We start from the raw sequence: 18,974 nt of genomic DNA, 5'->3' as shown, positions 1-18,974 counted from the left end.
TTGTAGGAAATGTGGCAAACTTGAGAAAACTGCCTTGGTCCCCAGGACCTTAAGATGTGGCCCAAAACGCTGAACCCCCACACCAGCTACTGTCCTGTCCACATCTGCAGATGGGACATCTGTCTGCTTAACAATAGCACTTCAAGTCTTCTTGGCGGTGCACCATTCATGTACTGGGATGTGTCCACTCCAACAGCAGCCAGATCTTGGGGTAGACTGCCAGCAATACTACCAAATAAAGAGTTTCATTTGGGAGAAACCCATCCACTGCTTCATGGCAATCGTCTCATTTTGTGAAGCATTAAACTATGCACCCATTAGTAGTATATTTCCATCATGACAAACGAAGGCCAGGCCTCAGACGTCCAGTTGCCACAGGACTTTCGCTCCACATCAGACATAAAGCTTCTGTAGCAATTTGCCAAACCTCATAGGCGTTGAGGCATATGTGGAAAGCTCTGTCATTTGATGTTGAAACATAAAGCGGAGGTGGACGGATCTGTAACCATGTTTCAAATAATGGATCCCTTTTGTTGGATGGCTCCATAACTCTTTCCCCTTTACCAGCCCATTGAGCCAACAAGCCCTAGAGGTGGAAGGCTCTACAACCCCTGCTCAAACCGTTCAGCCACCGAGCTCTGGAGGTGCCAAACCATTCCAACATCCAGCTATAGGTAATGATAATGATGTGTTATTTATATAGCGCCTTTTATCCAAAGCGCTTTACAGAGCACATATTTACATACAATATCACCCAACCGAAATTAGTACTCATTTATCGACCTTGGAAGGATCAAAGGCTGAGTTGGACTTGCTGGGTTTTGAACCTGCGATTTGCAGATCACGCTCAGATCGCAGCAGCGAGCGCTCAACCCGCTGAGCTATCTTACCGGCTAGGTAGAAGGCTCTGCCAACCTGTGTCAGTTCACTAAGGTACTCACTCTTTGCCAAACAATTGCTCATCCGATGATGGGTGACCGACTCTGTAATTCTGTCAAACCATTGAACCCAACACGTAAAAGTTTCAGAAACTGTGCTAAACTATTCAGTGACCGTGGAACAATTATGCAAACCTGTGCTAAGTCACAAATAACAATTATACGGACTGGTCTTCCAGCAGCCTAGCTCAGAATACACACACTCAGCCAGTACTGTTTTTGGTAAGGGGTGGCTGTGTGTGGCCTTGTGTGTTCTTGATGATGGAAGTCTGTAACATGGACACAATTAGTAAGATCATCAGTTACTTCTCCAGTATATCATTTGATGTCTGCCAACTTAATCTACAGCCAGAACTGATGTTAGCACTAAATCTTACCAGTCACAGAAAATAGACATTCTCCAACCACAGGACCACCATCTTCCTGTCGTCGAGTAGGTTAGTAAAAATATTTCTCATCAGCAGCACATTCAATACTTGATCATTTAATGCACTCTGCAAAGATGCAGTTACACAAAGGTTTTAATTCCAGGTCACTTAGCATTAAACATGTTTGTAGAAGAGTAGTTTTAATTGGATATAAATAAGATGAAACTTGGACAGTGTGTCCGCACTTTCGGCTGTTAACATTATATACAGGCTTAGCTTTTCAAATATGCATGTAGCGAACAGTATCTACATACAAGGGGAGCGTCATGACGTCATAGGTAACTGGAGAGGGGTGTGTTCACGTGGACAGCGCACTAAAGGATTCTGGGTAAGACCATTGCTAAAGTCGTAAACACTGACCATGTACTGAGGAACTAAGTGTAAGACAATGTGTGACTTTACAAGGACACCATTGCAGGTTATTTGGCGAATTACTGAGGCCCCTGTCCCATTGGCATTGCATATAAGACAGTTTCCGAGTTCACAAGGACATGGTACGAAAGCGCGATGGTTATAGCGATTGGGGATTTCTCAAAAAAAGTGACCAGTTACAGTGCAATTACAGAGGCACTGTGCCCAATGATTCTGAGCAAGGCAATTGGAGAGTTCACAACTACACTGTAACAACCCATTCTGGGTATGGTTAATAGTGAACTCACAAGGACACTGTTGTGAGGCAGCCACTGATCTCACAAGGACAAGTCCCAAAAGCACTGCAAGGAAAGCAATAAGTGGGTTCTCGAAGATTCCACCAATACCCCAAGGCGACTGCAATGATTTAGTTCAAAGGGTGGCTGTACCAAGACGCTAAGTGAAAGGCAGCTTGTGAATTCACCAGAATACCGCTGTAAGGCACTTTGTGAGTTCTCGAAGGGACGGTCCCAAGCACCATACATCAAAGCCATTGGGGCCTTTTTATGAGGTCAGCTGTGCGGCAAATATTTCACAGAAAATCCGTTACTGCCTCTTTGGCAGTACTGAAATGACTGTACTGCTGAAATCAGTCTTGGGAAGTGAGGTGCAGGATGTACCTCCTAGAGGTGCTGCTAGAGGTAGATCCACCATTTTACCTCTAAAAATCAGTGGATTTCCTGCGGCAGAATTGCCACTCAAAGTAATTCGGCACAAATCCTTGTGGCGTCCTATGCAGTCCAAAAATAAGGATTAACACTGCCTTAAAAATCCCTTGTCACCCTGTGGTTCATCCTCAGAGCTGAGCGGTGGTGACAGTATACGAGTTTGGTGGTAATTCTGATCGAATTACCGACAAACTCATGAGGAGGCACTAAGGGAGTTTGCAAGTGCAATATACCAAACCTCTAGGGGGTGGCCAATTTAGTGACATCACATAGAGAACCAAATTGACCCTAAATCACCACGAGTACAGCAATTTTTGAAAACATGCTATCAAGGGACTGTGTCAAGGAATACGCGTGTTCATCAAGACACTTCACTGTCCTTTTATAATGAGGACAAGGAATGAGTTTATAATGTCACTCTACCAAACCTCTGAAGTTACAGGTATTGAAGTCAACCCAGATGCAGTGGTAAAAGCATTCTGGGCAAGGCTGCTGATGAGCTCAGAATGCAATTGTGCAAAGAATCTTTGAGTAAGACAATTGGTGGTGCCCAGGTACACTATGCTGCATTTTTAGGGGAGTGTTGAGTTTACAATAATTACTTACCATATCTCTGCATTGACGAGCAGCGAGTTCAGAAGGGCATTTTACCAAACAAATATTGAGTTTGTATGGACACTATACCAAGGCATGGTTAGTATGACTATTAGTGAGTTCACAAGGGCACTCTACCCAATCGCTACATTTAAGGTAAGTAGTGCATTCACAAGAAGACTATAGCAAGGCTCAATGAATAAGGCAATTAGTGAGTTTAAAGGACCAAGACAATTAGTGACTTCACAAGGACACTATAATAAGGCACTGTGGAAAAGGCAGCAAGTGAATTCATGAAAACAGTTTACCAAGGCCCAATAGTTAAGTCGTAAAGCCATTTCGTAAGGGCACCGCTGAAAGATGTAAGTTCATAGATCAAGGGTCAATCGTGAGTTCTCGTGGATGCTGCACAAAAGAACTATGGGTAAGGCAATTGGTACATGTGGTCAATGTACCATGTCACCATGTGAAACGCAGCTGGTGAGTTCACAAGGAAGGCTCAAGGCCCAATGTTAAGGCATTATAGTTCAGGCAATCACATTCACAAAGACACTATTGCAAAGCACGATGGGTATGTATGTTCTGAGTCCAGGCTGGCAAACTTCTGAGGCACATAGTTGAAGACAATGGCTGAGTTCTCTGCACAGTGCTTGGTCACTCTTTTCCAAGGATTCCCTTCGGGAAGGGCCCAACCGTCATCACCAGTGTGCATGAGGGACACCGCTGTGTGTTTAGGACCCCTGTTCTTGTTCCAATAGGTTCTGCAAGCCAGGAATGCTGAAATGGACCAACATGCATGTATGTGGCCCACATCTTATACAGTGAGTTTGGGGTTGTAATGCCACACACCACTGCGGCTCCATCCTGGTGAAAAACAGGCCCAAGTAGAAATCTGGATCCTGCACCTATCATTGCAGAAGCCAAAGAGTCAGGGGTTCCCCTGCAGGGCCATAGAAATGCGGAGTGTGATCCACCCTGCAGAATGAGCTCTTTCCCCTCGACGGTCCAGTGTGCAGAAGGTAAGCAGGTTTGGCAGAGCTCATGGCATGTATGGCTTTGGGGTATAAGTTTCAGGCATGACATTCATAGATAGACGAGTGCTGCCTTGGTAGCAGTCCCTCCTTTAGAGTTGGTTCATCAGGGTCGTTGGTTACTGTTCCCTCCTTCTGATGCAGCAACTCGTCGCAGGTGGCATCTCTACATGGCTGGGTACCCATCAGTAAGTCTGCGTGACTGTGGCCCAGCTGGACGCCAGCCTGGCGATTGTAGAGTCGTACTGGCTGTCACTGGTAGGCACCTCTGCCAGCGCACCGTCGTAGCTCGGAGAGGCTGATGGGGTTTGGAGGGGCGAGGCCAGACTGTTGTAAGAAGGAGTAGATCCGCGCAGGAAGCCAGAGGGACTGTGGGAAGGAGCAGGACTTGGTGAGTTACTGTTGCCGAGCGACCACAGACTGGTGTACTGGCTGGAAGAGAACGGAAATGCTATTAATATTGAGAATTAGCGACCACTCTTCCCCCAAACTGGCCTATCCAGACATTTCTCCACAGTGCCTTTCAGGGCTAGGAAGCAATGGTTCCACCTGACTGGCAACCAACCCTACCCCAGGCCCTCTCAGCCCTTAGGGGCGGCAACAGATTCGGGATTTATAAAGCGCTTTCACCAAAGCATTGTACATATAAAGCCATGACTCATGTATTTTACCTGCCTCTCCACACACTGTTGAATTTAATAATCCCACCACAGCCAACTCTTGTATAAATGCAGTGCTCTAGAGAGTCTCTGCCCCAAAGCATCTCTCCAAACTTTGGAACGGTTGTGCTTTGTCACAAGCAGATCTGGGCCTTTTCACCCAGTAATCAACAGCGATCAGGCGTATCAGCACTTGCGCAAATGCTGTTAGGCTAACTCAGCAGGTTTGCTCAAGTGCGGCAGACCCCTGAGTGTAACCGGAAGACCAATGCTTTGCCCACCATCAGGCTAAAATCATTTAATTCCATCCTGGATATTCAAATTAACACCATTCGATTGGATAATAATGTTATGTTATGTCAAAGGTACTTTCATTAAGGCTTCTAAATAGAGGGATGGCTCATTATTGTGTGATAATGCCTTATTTGCCATGAGCAAATTATTCTTCTATCCCATGTACTGCACTTTCCCCTCTCCCTTCTCCCAGGCACTTGCCCTTTCTCCCTACCTATGCACTTGCGTGATCTGAATGACACCTGGCCTAGTAGGATCGTTGTCTGTCTTTTCACTGTGTCCCCTCCCTTGACTCGTCGTGCCTTGAAACACTTGTGTGTAGGCGCGTTATAAATGCCATATCATATCATATAATTTCAATATGTTTGGGAAGGGAATTAGCCCAAGCGATAATGACCACCCCCGACGAACATAAGCCTATGGACCCTTTGTGATCAAATAAAATGGTGTAAATATGACTATGGTGTGTACTAATTTCAAATTGGATTTGGATAGATGGTGTTTGTTGAATCTTTCCCATTGGGGGAAGGTGAATGCTTTAAAAAGGGTGTTGACTCCTAGAGTAAACTTCGTTCTGAGTATGGTCCCATTAGACATTGGGAAACATTTTTGGCGTGAGTTGGATAGACATATGCAGGAGTTTCTGTGGGATGGCAAACCTCCGCGTCTGAAAATTAGCAAACTGCTATTGCCTTTGTCCAAGGGTGGGCTCGGGGTCCCTAATTTCAAGGCATACCATCTGGCTTTTATGTCACGGAATATATTCGCTTTTCTCAAATTGGAGCATGACAATTGGGTGTGTGCTGAGTCTAGCCATGTAGGCCCTTTGTCGCCTGGGGCTGTGTTGACCAGTAAAGCCACGTCGAGCTGAGATGGTAGGCCCACTGACCAGGAGTTTGCGGAACTCATGGGTGGCATTGTGTGAGTGTTTGGGTTTCAATGCGCTGAAAGATCTGAGTGCTTCCATTTGGCTGAATCCAAGTATTACACATGAGGGGAAAATGTTGTTCTGGCATGAGTGGTACCTGGCTGGTGTGCGGTGGATTGGCGATCTGTTCAATGGCTTGAATTGGATGACGGCTAGGGAGATACAGTTGAAGTTTGACATTCCTACTTTTCGCCTGGCAGATTATCGGAAGATCAGGAGGGCGGTGGGGGTTGTGGATATGGAAAGGAAAATCAATACAGACATGCTTGGTTGGGAGCCTGGGGTGAGTGGATGTGGCCTAGTTAGTTATGTTTATAGACTGGTTGTGTCCAATTATCGGGCTAATGATGCTTTAAGATTGGATTGGAATGAGAGAATTGGTGAAGACATTACAGAGGATGATTGGATGTGTATTTGTGAGAATGTGAAGCTGTGTTCTTTGAGTCTTTCAGACAGGTCGCGTCAAATAAAGATCTTGAATAGGACATACTGGACGCCTGAGGGAATGATGAAGAGGGGAATGTGTAACAGTTCTGAATGTTGGGCGTTCTTACATGAGGTGGGCACCCTTGAGCATTTGTTGTGGGAGTGCTCCAGGGTGAGGGGTCTGTGGTTTGAATTTGACCAGATCTGTGAAAAGATTCTTGGAGTGAAGGTTCATATGGATTTTAAGACCATAGTACTGGGTAGTGGGGACATGCTGGACGACCTGACTACTTCTCAGAAGAAATGGATCTTTCGTGGGGCAATGGTGGGGAAGAAGCTAATTTTGAGACAATGGAACACATCTACCCCTGTTACTATTGAGGAATGGATTGCAGAGATGCATTCTCTAGCGGATATGGAGAGAGTGCTGTATCGGAGAGAAAAAAGAAGGATGCGTTATTTAATAAGATTTGGGGATTTTTATTTATTGTATTAGACCTGTTTATTGATTATAATGTGACTCCTTGAGGGGAGGTGGGTGTTTTCTGAGGTATATAGTTTTGTTGGTTTGGATATGATTAGTGCATGATGTTATATTATTGTACATATATTTCTATGATATGAACTTTTTGAAAATAAAATAAAAAAAAGAAAATGGTGTATTCAATGTCGGCTATTAGGCTGCTGCTTAATTCAGAATACTTGCAATAAGGTCAATGTATGGAATAGATTATAGACTGATAAAGCTATCAGAATGCAATCAATTAATTAAGATTTATAGCCCACGTGACAATCTATACAACTTGGAAGCCCAACGTAATGCATGCTTAGTACCATTAACAGACTGTTAAATCAACCAGAAGCGTGCTATAAAGCTATTAGCACTCAGAATCCAATAGTAGTACATTAGTGTTTGGGCTCTGAGCACTGTTCGTTTGCAGCTCAGGGTGGAGAGCAATGTCAGGGAGAACCCATTTCAAGATGGCTGACGCAGAGCTGGGACTATATAAGATAAAAAAGGAGTCACTCCTTGATTGGAGGGGAGAGTAGTTTGAGGAAGGGCACGCGCAATCCAGAATGCGGTAGGATAGGAGGCATGGTACCAAGAAGGAGACAGTGATGTGCAGGATGTAAGGGGAAAATGGCATGGCTCAAGAGTACGGGCCTATACCAGCCAGTAAGGACCATATTCTGAACTATGTGATTTTATAAGACATTGCTCCAGTATACTAATCTAATATTGACCCAATTCCAAATAGTCTGATTTCAGAAACATCGATGCAGTCATTATCACTTGAGATGATACCCTTCCCCAACCTATTGCCCAAGTTGACTTGGGAGCTGACATTATCGCACAATCAAAACTCTCCACCCCACTCCATCTTGGAAGACATGGTTATTTCTGGCATCATTCAGCATGCAGAGAGCTATTACAATGGTCTGAATTATTATTGTTGGAGTAGGACTACTGATGCCCCAGTGATGGCAAACCGGATTCTCATGGGTTTGGTTTGTATCTTTTTGGATAATATGCATTGCTCTGACACCAATGACTAGTGCACTTATACTAACAAAAGAAATGAAATTACAAATACATGTGATCTATTTGTCTCTAATCAATTGTATTCTTCTCCTTTCCTCCTCTACAGTTAAGAGTTGGTAGGTCAGGCTGAGCGCGAGAAAAGGTGTGTATTAAGTTGCGGCATTTCCAGGGCTCAACGTCTGCTATTTACATGGCCTTGTGGTGGCTGTCTGGAACCATAGCAACATGGAGACTGGCGGTTGTCGCTTACCCCAAGGGAGTGCCCCACAGAGGGCTTGGATCTGCAATCTTCCCCCAGACCCTGTTCATGGCACAATTGCCCCAGCTGGTTGTGGCCCTCCTCGGTGCCCAAGGGGGAGAGAAGGGCATAGAGGAACTGGGTCTTGCAATGGACGGCAACACCCATTTGCGTATGGAGGGCCAGTGGTGCCTATTAGGCAGACAGTAGGTGCAGTGTAATGGGAGCTAGCTGGGCGAGTGTGTGCCTTCTTGTGCCAGGTGAGGAGTGGTCTGCATTATCAGTCGGTTTGAGGTATGTGCAAAGGCAAAGGTATGTGTTTTAAAAGCATGTGGGTTGCTGAGGGTTGGGGGAGGTAGTTGTGGTGTGAGGATTGCTCTGGGCACTCACATTTTGAGAATTAGCATCACTGTTCTGCAGACTCCTGAATGGGAGCGAATGTCAGAGAGGTGAGTTTGGTAGAGTCCGGTCCTGAAGTATGGTCTAGAGAGTCTGCTGTGTATGTGGTGTAGAAGGAAAAAGGTAGTTGTGTAGGAGTCAGATAACAAGGGGGGGTCCTGGGAGACTCTCTGCCAGACATGAGTCCTGGTTACAAGAGCCTTACCCAGAGTCTTTAGCTCACTATCTTTCACAGAGTCAGCCCAGGTGTTCATAATATCAAGGTTTTGAGTGGCATGGTAACATAATCTTCTAGGGCGAGTTAAGGTGCGACAGGCTGGTGAGGGGCATAGGGTATTAGCAGTGTTTCTGTCTGGTGCTGAGGGGACAAGAGTGTGTTGTGGGAAGGACGCGTGAGGGAGATATGTTAATATTGGGTGGATATCAGTAGTGTACCACGTGACAGGTTGTGAGGTCAGATGTAGGTTGGATGTACTTCCCACTCATCCTTTGTCTATCTCCTGTACCACCCTCTTCTTCCTATCGTTGACCTGTCATTCCCCGGTCATCGTAATAACCACCATCCGTCTGAAATCCCACACCCCACCAGTTATTTGCCATGCACCATCTTTCACAGAGAAGAAATATCCCAAACATATCAGTCTTTGTCCTGCCCTGGGGCAGTCCAGCACCGAAATGCTAGGGCAATTCTCCTCTGAACAAGAGTACCAACAGCAACCCCAAACACGTGTTTCGTTCTGGTTGAACCTCATCAGTAGGGTGTAGCTGTGTCTCTCTAAGAATAGTGAGCAAGGGGTCCACGTCTGGATTCCCCTAGTAACTTAGGGTGAGACCCAAACTTACTTGAAATATGAAGATAACAAGGGGGGTCCTGGGAGACTCTCTGCCAGACATGATTCCTGGTTCCAAGAGCCTTACCCAGAGTCTCTAGCTCACTATCTCTCACAGAGAAGAAATATCCCAAACATATCAGTCTTTGTCCTGCCCTGGGGCAGTCAAGCACTGAAATGCTAGGCAATTCTCCATTGAACAAGAGTACCAACAGCAACCCCAGACACGTGTTTCGGTCTGGTTGAACCTCATCAGTGGGGTGTAGCATGTAGCTGTGCCTCTCTAAGAATAGTGAGCAAGGGGTACATGTCTGGATTCCCCTAGTAACTTAGAGTGAGACCCAAAGTTACTTGAAATATGCAGATAACAAGGGGGGTCCTGGGAGACTCTCTGCCAGACATGAGTCCTGGTTACAAGAGCCTTACCCAGAGTCTTTAGCTCACTATCTTTCACAGAGTCAGCCCAGGTGTTCATAATATCAAGGTTTTGAGTGGCATGGTAACAATATCTTCTAGGGCGAGTTAAGGTGCGACAGGCTGGTGAGGGGCATAGGGTATTAGCAGTGTTTCTGTCTGGTGCTGAGGGGACAAGAGTGTGTTGTGGGAAGGACGCGTGAGGGAGATATGTTAATATTGGGTGGATATCAGTAGTGTACCACGTGACAGGTTGTGAGGTCAGATGTAGGTTGGATGTACTTCCCACTCATCCTTTGTCTATCTCCTGTACCACCCTCTTCTTCCTATCGTTGACCTGTCATTCCCCGGTCATCGCATAACCACCATCCGTCTGAAATCCCACACCCCACCAGTTATTTGCCATGCACCATTTGTCACACCACCACCCCTTCCCCATCTCTTTCTCCTGCCAGGACCATCACCTCAACCACATTAAGTTAGGCAAAGCTGCTCATAGCACTCTGGACTGCCCAATACACATTTATCTGTATCACTCACACCCACCACCCTGTCCAGGCCAGCCACTGTCATCCAATAAATATTGGGCCGAGTCCCCCCACCGCCCTCTGAATAAAACACATACAAGCATCATCCCCACAAACCACAGCAGCACTCAATATTTGGGTATTTCTTGGCTTGGACTCATCAACACTGTAGACGTTGCACCTGTCTCTCCCTTTACTTTACTAATTGACCACCCATCCCCCTTTTCAGCAGAGCCATGAGGCCACCAACAAATGGCAGAGGTGTGCTATACAAGATCACTTTCAGATCCTTTGCACTACTTAGCTTCAGAACGAAATCACAGGATTGTGTTCAGGACTCCTCAACTAATGTACTGCTCAGACACACTTCAGACATACAGACCAGATTGTGGTGCCCCACCTGTTACCTGCACGCTTTACACGCTTTACAAGAATACGTCTGATTTACACTTATCATTGAGAAATTCAAGGGCTCTGAATGACTGTTCTTTCCCCCCCTGTTCCCCTCCCTCCTTGAGCGCTTTGAAACACGTGCCTTGTGTATAGGCGCAGTGGTCAGTCAAAAGGCCGAAAAAAAAATATCGAATGACAAAAATATCGAAAAAAAATCTCGAAAAAAATAAAATCGATTTTTTTATTTATTTATTTATATGTATTTTTGGGGTCAGGTAAGTAAAAAAAAGGGGTAAAAAAATGAAAAAAGGGGGGTTGGGGGGAACCCCCCCATTTCGAAAAAAAAGTATTGAAAAAAAATTCAATCTTTTTTTTTCGAGATTTTTTGGTGCGACCTTTTTTTTCGATATTTTTTTTCGGTCTTTTCACTATAAACCAATAGGCGCTTTACAAACAAACATTACCATAACATACCATACTCCTCTGATGAAATGGGGTGGTCCTGCAAATAACAGAACCCCTTGTCGGTAGGCAACTCGGACATAGCCCTCCAACGATCAGCCGGATCCATAACCTTCTAGAACTAGGACTGGAAGGTGACCGCCCCAACCTCTCATGTATACTTTTCCCACCCAGGCCGCAAGACTGAGTACATGGTGGTGTGCCTAACAAATCTCACATAACATGACATCTTTTCTAGAACATAAGGGAAGCACAGAGAAGGGACAAACCTGGAGGCAGAAGTTGTACTGGAAGTGAGAGGCAAAACTCCAGAGGATGCAGAGAGTCCCAGGTTAGACCAGCCGTCATGTGCTGGCAGCATAGAGAAGGCGCCCGAAGTATCCACGTAATGACCTGCGAAAGGAAAACAGACTAGGAGTCAACAGCTGCCAGACCAGGAAGAGCTATGGGCAAAAAAAACCTATAGAGATAGAAACAGTGCATGATTGGAGCTTGCATAGTGGCATCCAACATCCCCACTGCACAGCATGCAAACTAACACAAAACACATTGATCAATCATACAACATAATTAAGATTAACCAGCGGATGTCTTGAATGTGGTTGCAAGACAGACAATGAAAGAGTGTGTGGATTCACTCCTTTCATAATTCCTTATGGGTGTGGTCTGTCATCTGGTTGTGAAACTGGGAATAGCTTCACATCTCAGCGCATCTGTTGGGCAGTAGGTCTTCTTGCTCAAGCCTCAATGTGTTATCTTACACAGTGGAGAAGGCCAGGACTATTACGCACCCCAGTGATTATTCAACCTTTGCACTTCCACCCACACTAGAAATTAACGAGCTGCTAGGATTGATTCAGATGGACGGAGTGCCCCCCCTCTACAGATTCCTTATCTTTGACATGTCCAGCCCTGCAGGGTGAGACCCCAGAAATGTGTGAATGATGCTTCCACGGCACAGATGCCGCAAGGGTGCTCCTTGCAGCATCCACTAGAAGTAATGGTGCCCATGGTTGGTGAAACTACCCAGCAGTTTCCCAGAAACCTCCTGTTACAGGTGGTCTAGGATCATTCTGAAGCAAATGAGAGGAGGAGAGCAGACGGATAAGGAATCTGCAGGAGCTCAATTATCCATCCGAACCAAAGTTATCCCTCCGGTGCATAGCGTATTCTTCTGATGGATCTATCTCCTATGCAGATTCCTTAGATTTGCAAGATTTCCCAACCAGTGCCATTCAAAAAACAAGGAAGAATGGAACCTTGCACCCAAAGATGTGTTGCACTACTGCTCGTCCAAATAAAACCTCAACACTTCCACCCGAGACCAAGCAGAAATCTTTGCTAACGTTTGTAGAGTTGATAAAGTCGCTGCTCTGCAGATCTCCTGAATTGAACACCCCACCCCTCAAGAAAACGGTTGCAGCTGCACAGCCCTGGTTGGAGTGTACTACAATCACTCTTGCATTGTTGTGTGCTGCCTCATAGACAACTGGAGATGACCCATTTGGTCACAGCCACCCACCCCTGGACGCATGACAATAGGCCATGAAAGTTGTCTTTATATGTGGTACTCGTCTGATCTAGTCATATAGTGGCTAAGAGCCCTTTTTGGATCATGTATGTGCAATCTCCCCTTTGCTTTGGATGGATGGAGAGGCGAGAAGAAAGGCAGTGACTTTGACTTATGACCTTGGGCAAGGAGGACGGCTTGACCCAAAGAGTTACCTTGTCGTTTGTAACAATTGTACAAGGCCTCTCCGCATATCGGGCATGGAACACACTCACTCAGCTGTCAGATGGTTTGGCTACCAGAAAGGATGCCTTCAAAGTAAGAAATATGAAGTCGAAGCAATACATGGGCTCAAAGGGTGGAGACCTCTGTTGCGCCAAGACAAGTTTATGGCCCACTGCAACTGAATATATGATACTGGTGGAAAAGGAATGACTAAACCTTATACGAATTTTGCCACATTGGGATTTTGAAGAAAGAACCTTGCTCTGGGTTTTGCATAAACATGGAGAGCCCCACCAGATATTCTGCAGCCAGATACCTCCTACACAGGACCCCTGCAACCCTTCCTTCACCAATGATAATGCAAAATCCATAACTATAGCTACCGAAGCTGAGAAAGGGTCACTCTCCTGCTGATCGCACCATCTGCAGAAGCACAGCCACCTGCACTTCTAGTTTGTGTTCTCCATCTGTGTACTGCCCCCACCATAAGGTCCAACACCTCATCAGAAGGATTATGGCCCTGGGATCTTAGCCATTGCAAGCCAAAAATACAATTTAAGGTGACTCATATTCAGGTGGAATATTATGCTCAAATCCTATGTGAACAGCCGCTGAAAAAACCGGGTTCTCCAGCACTCCCCACTACTCCTATTGTCCAAATCTGCATACTTGAATGCACAAATGATCGGACCAGGAGCCTCAGAAAATAACAAGCTGCAATCATGACCCCTGCCATGAAATTATCCAGGGTCGATTTGACATTCTGAAATCTACCGGACGGTAGGGAGGCCCTCATCAATGTTGTGTCTAACACAGCACCTAAAGACTGCAGCATCATGGTAGCTCTCGGGTTTGATTTCTTGATGTTTAAAGAAAATAAATTCAAGGGTGTGGAGCCGTGTTGTGGTCTGGTGGAGTATGGACAGCTGCCCCTCCCAAATGGATAAATTCACCAGCCAACCATCAGAGGAGAGCACTTCCACACCTGCCAGCCTCAAGTGGGATGTCGCCACAGCCTATTCTTTCATGAAACCTCTTAGTGCTGATGTTAGACTGAAAGGCAACAACCTGAATTGTGATTGTTGATTTTTGACTACAAAATGCATTCAATTCCTCTGTGCCAGTTGAATGGGCACATGGGACTATGAATCCTCGAGGCCTAGGGACACAATCTAATTGCAAAGAACCCAAGACCTAAGCCAGATCTTGAACCTTTCTTTTCTCATAAACCTATTTACGCATCAAACGAATTCCTGCAGCCTGCCCCCTACTGGTTTCGAGTGAGCTGAGGTCACTTCAAAAGTAGTTTCTCAGGAGCCGCCCCCATCCTCTGCGATAAAGCAGTTTGGGCTGATGTCTTCTTCTGGCCACTGCCCTTAAAAGGCCTCCTGGCTGCTTGACTCCTCACTCAAGCGCCTTTCCCAAAACTGTTTCTGTGAGGTGACCGGCATGCCCTGGTACCTTACCACTTTGATTACTTTGAAGCCACTGATAGATTCAAGGATCAAGTTGTCTGCCCAATCAGCTGTCTTCCCGACTCCTTAAACCTCTCCAGGGTGTATGGTCCACCTTCTCCCAAAAAGCTCATCCATTTGAAAAGGCATGCCCATGATCTTCACTCTTACATTGGGCAAGAGCACAGCCATCCCTGGCGCCAGAAGCTTGCAGATTTTGCAGTTCCATGGGCCAATGAATCAATTGAGTCTGGGCCCAACACTCAGGCGAGGGGTCCATGCCACTGGCATCCTGTAGGTATTTTAGTGTTTCATCCATTTCACTGGACCTCTCCACAAAATCATCTCTGACTGAGGTCAACGAGCCCATTCAGCAATCTGAAAACAAAAAGCTTCCAGCTAATCGCTGGTGTCTTCTGTCGCTTTGCAGTCAATGCAGTACCAGCGCTGAGCACTGTAGTGTCCAACTCCAGCAGCACTGCTCTGAACTACATCCTCATCTCGGGAGGATAGCTCAGGGGCAACGTGCTCACCTGGGAAGCAAGACGACATGGAGCATCACAGGTTTGATCCCCAGGTCCGCTTTTAGAAACCTCTGGGTATTAAGCACGTTATAAATAACCTATTGTATCCTATCATACATGGGGTCAATGGAGGAGCCCCTGCTAAACGGGTCTGCGGCCACAGTGGTCGATTTATCTACCCTTTTAGGGCTATCCGGAGCCGTCTGCGGCATAGTGTCACATGGCGCCTGTCTCCAGATGCCCGCAGGCATTTTCCGTGAGATGCCCCGCCAGGTGAGGAGTTTCCTGGGGGTAATGTTACGACCCATGCACTGACATCTGAACAACTCCAGTGCACAGACTAAGGCCACTCCAGAAGGTATTTGGATAGGGAGAATGACAGGCTTCCTAGAGGTAGTATGATGTTGCAAATCTCAGCAATTCCTGCTCACGTCAGCAACGTAACGTTATTTTCAAGATTCATTACAGCACACAGACTCTCCTGAATGCTGCTGTAACAAGTGTATTTGTTTCTCCGTTTTGACTTCTGTCTGCTCATTATAAACTCAGCCTGCTTATTCAGGTTGCCTCGGATTTCCCTATAGACTCTGGTCACTGATCGCCTCACACCCAGAATGTTTATGGTTTGCCTCTAGATTGCCCTTGGTTGTTTCATTGCTTGCGATATACTGGGTCGCCTGTTCCTCTCTTTCTGCTTTCCTCTGCCTGTTTCTCCCAACCCAAACTGGATCCCTGAACTTCTACCTCCTATGACTAACCTTCACCAATGCCTTGGACCCCTCTTCTCCTTGGACTAGCACCGTTATGTCTGTGTTCCATGGTGGCTACAGATCTCTCTGGAGTCACATGTGGGTCAGCATTCCATCAAACTGCAAATGGATTCCCTGGGGTATCATTCCTTGCATCTTTAGATACTAACACTGCCTCTACTGTACCAGTCCAGTGGCATTGTGCTGTCTACTCTCCCATATGTTACATCGGGGAGGAGCTCCTGATGTCCATACTCAGTTTGCCTCTTTTCTACTCTATCAGCTACTCAAAGCTTGTGAGGGAAGAGGGTGGACAAGCGGTTGCTGAACCTTGTCATGTTAAATGTTCGCAACCTGTTGGCTTTTCCTTTTGCCGCCCAGGGGGTTCAGGTGGGGAGGAATAGGAGAGTTCATCTTTGGAGTACTTCTTCCCCATCAGTTTGCATATCCCCCAGCTGTGTGGAATTTTCAGTTGAGCTGCTGGTGTAGAGCTGTTAAGTTCATGATGGTGAAGCTTCGAGTCTCTTACAAGCCTAATAACCTTTATTTTAGTGCTATATCTGAAGAAAGTCTGCATTAGTAAAAGCTGCATTAAAACATCCTTAATGGCGTTATGATAAGATAAAAAGCACTCCTCTAGTGTCCACGATAGTATATGGGAACTGTTGCGCACTGAAGAGCGCTGAAAAATAGGCAGGGTCCCCAGATAAAATTAAGTATGGCAGTCTAATGTGGCAACACACAAGTGTCTGGATTGGAGCACATGTTTGTTGCCACTGTTCTAATTAAGTCTTACTTACTATTAGTGGCCTAACACCAAAGGGCAGTCTTTTCAAGCATTTGCATACAGGGAGAATGCCAAAGGAGAGAACTTTAGTCATGAAACACTCTCCCCTCAGACACCAATAGCAAGACCAGTATTGATCATGCGGCTTCCTAAGAGCCACCTACAGCTCTTCTCCCCCGGCCACAGCCACCTGCATTCTTAAAAAATTGTTTTTCAGAGAGTGTACGTACTTGGAGAGGTGTTCCTCTGTCCGTAGGGTGCAGGGTACGGAGCTGACCGATGGTTCCGCAGACCAGAGTATCTCTCGCAGTAGGAGCCAGGGCCTGCAGGGAGAGAAGGGCTCCCTGCGAAAGGTGACGATGTCCCAGAGCTGCAGAATGATCCAGAACCTGCCGGCAGAAACCAGCCGCCAACTGCAAAGAACAGAATAGACAGACATATTAGTAGATGCAGAACTCAAAAATGCATGGGACCAAACAATAGGCCTCAGTAGAAAACCTAACAACTAAATGGATTCCCGAAACTAAAAACATCACCCTTTATGGTACTGATAGCATACAGACCCTTGATCTACAACTCTTCATCCCTACATCAATTGGTGATACTACTAAACAAACTCCAAAACAACAATAAAAATATCCACATTTTTAGAGATCTCAATTTGTGTTTTAGGTGTGACACTAATACAACCAACACGTACTCCACGGCCTGAATAACAGAGACCTACAAACACCAACAGAGACGAATATGACGTTCCATTCACGTGAAATCTGGAAGTTGCAAAAACAACAACCAAACAATTTTGATCAGATCACTGTGAACAGTAAACTCTACCCACCAGACTGAAATAAAATCCCAAATATAACAATAATGAAAACGCGATTGGTCCGTATTGCTCATCACTAATTCGAATTTAAAAATACATTTACAAACACCTTAATAAACACTGGAAAAGCTGACTGCTATGCTGCAATCCATTTCCTTTGCGCTTCAAGGAACTATTAACAAATTAGCAGCAGCATCTTTGAAAAGCCCAAACTTCCATCTAAAAAAGGCAACAAGTGTTACAACCTGGATCGGACTCTTCTGAAAAGGCAAAGCTTGAGACTCGAGAGGCTTTGAAAGTGCCCATAAGCGAAAGAAGGATCCTCGTTCCTGATGAAGACGGTCCAAGGGCTCATCATCAGACCATACGAATTTAAAAGGAATATTATTCCAATGGGATCTTTGATTCCCCAAACAAAAATATACCAAATTATTCATGCTATCCAAGTAACTAATCATGGACAAATGTATGCAACATAAAACCAGCCTTGGAATAGTAGAAACATTTATCCCTTTTTTGGTTGAGCAAATCCTGACTATTCAAACAACAAACACAAAAAGAGACCATTCCGCCACTGTAAATGCCCTCGCCAATAAGTACTTTCAATGATTTTCATGCAGTGCATGAGTGAGAAATTGGGAATACAGCGAGTACAATGAAAACCAACAGCAGTATATTACCCATCCTCAGCTGCTGTGTTTGTGTTCAAAACTTATATTCACACACCACCAAGCAGCACCATGCGACCGAACTGTGCAGCGCATCCTTCCAAACAAGAAAAGCGTCAGAGTAACTTAAACAAGGAATGCAATAACTTCTGCTTTAAAAGAAAAGCAACTGACAAGCCAGACAATGTTGCTAATTACAAACAAGTCTGCAACTCTCCTTTTCTGGCTAAAATACTAGACAGATTAGTAGTTTCACAGCTCCAAAACCAATGTGAATCCTTAGGCCTCTTTCATGACAGGCAACTATCCTTCCACCCTAACTAGAGCCCTTAAACCATAATAATTCATCCTCAAAACTCTGCATGAAAACTACAAAAGAGTCCTCATACCATTAGACTTAGCAACTCATAACACTTGACAACACGGGTTCCTCCTAGAAAGACTCACCACCATGGGTTTAGAGGGTCAGGTATTCAATTACACAGAATTGGTCTTAAAAGATGGGACTGCACAGGTTTGAGTTTTCCAGCTTTCATCCCAACCCACCACTCTAAGGTGTGGAGTCCCACAGTGTTCCTCTCTGTCAGCATGACTCTTCAATGCTTAAATGCATCCGATTGGGTTCATCCTTGACAACCATACCAACCCATCCAATTATATGCAGACGACATTCAATTACATTTCAAGCATAAGGACAACCATTTGAGAAAATTGGCAAAGCCGACTGCCTCACCCCAGTTTTCAGCTAACTGTCTTTTAACACTGAGAAAACAATATTCTTTGACATAGGATCCAATCCAGACTTACGCACGCCTTTAATTCGGCTAGATGCCCTAGGTCCTCACCCAGCTCCAACCAACAAAGCAAAAAAACGTTGGAATTTGATCCAAAGCTTATTTTTAATCAGCAAATCAATGAACAAACATAAATCGCACCCCTCTGATGTACCTTTAGAAATGAATCATACCCTTACTCAGCATGTGGGCTAGTTTGCATACCCACACTGCATCAGTCACAAAATCTGCTGGAAAAAGGGACCTGGCTACCT

The 18,974-nt window shown here is 45.4% G+C and overlaps 1 protein-coding gene across 1 annotated transcript in view; it reads right to left on the bottom strand.

Moving 5' to 3' along the window:
* Window positions 1-1,443: 1,443 nt before the first annotated feature.
* LOC138503269 (T-box transcription factor T-A-like) overlaps window positions 1,444-18,974 on the bottom strand; it is a 78,307-nt gene continuing 60,776 nt past the window's right edge. Inside the window, exons 6-8 of the mRNA XM_069622873.1 lie at window positions 16,663-16,845; window positions 11,453-11,576; window positions 1,444-4,502 (exon numbers count right to left, since the gene is read on the bottom strand). Coding sequence (XP_069478974.1) covers window positions 4,256-4,502; window positions 11,453-11,576; window positions 16,663-16,845 — 554 coding nt within the window. The 3' untranslated portion in view covers window positions 1,444-4,255. The remainder of the gene's footprint in view (window positions 4,503-11,452; window positions 11,577-16,662; window positions 16,846-18,974) is intronic.

The sequence above is a fragment of the Ambystoma mexicanum genome, chromosome 11 (assembly GCF_040938575.1).
Source record: "Ambystoma mexicanum isolate Mex_15411 chromosome 11, UKY_AmexF1_1, whole genome shotgun sequence".
Classification (NCBI taxonomy): Eukaryota; Metazoa; Chordata; class Amphibia; order Caudata; family Ambystomatidae; genus Ambystoma; species Ambystoma mexicanum.
Note: the sequence above shows the minus strand (reverse complement) of the source record. Positions and strands in the feature narration are given on the sequence as shown.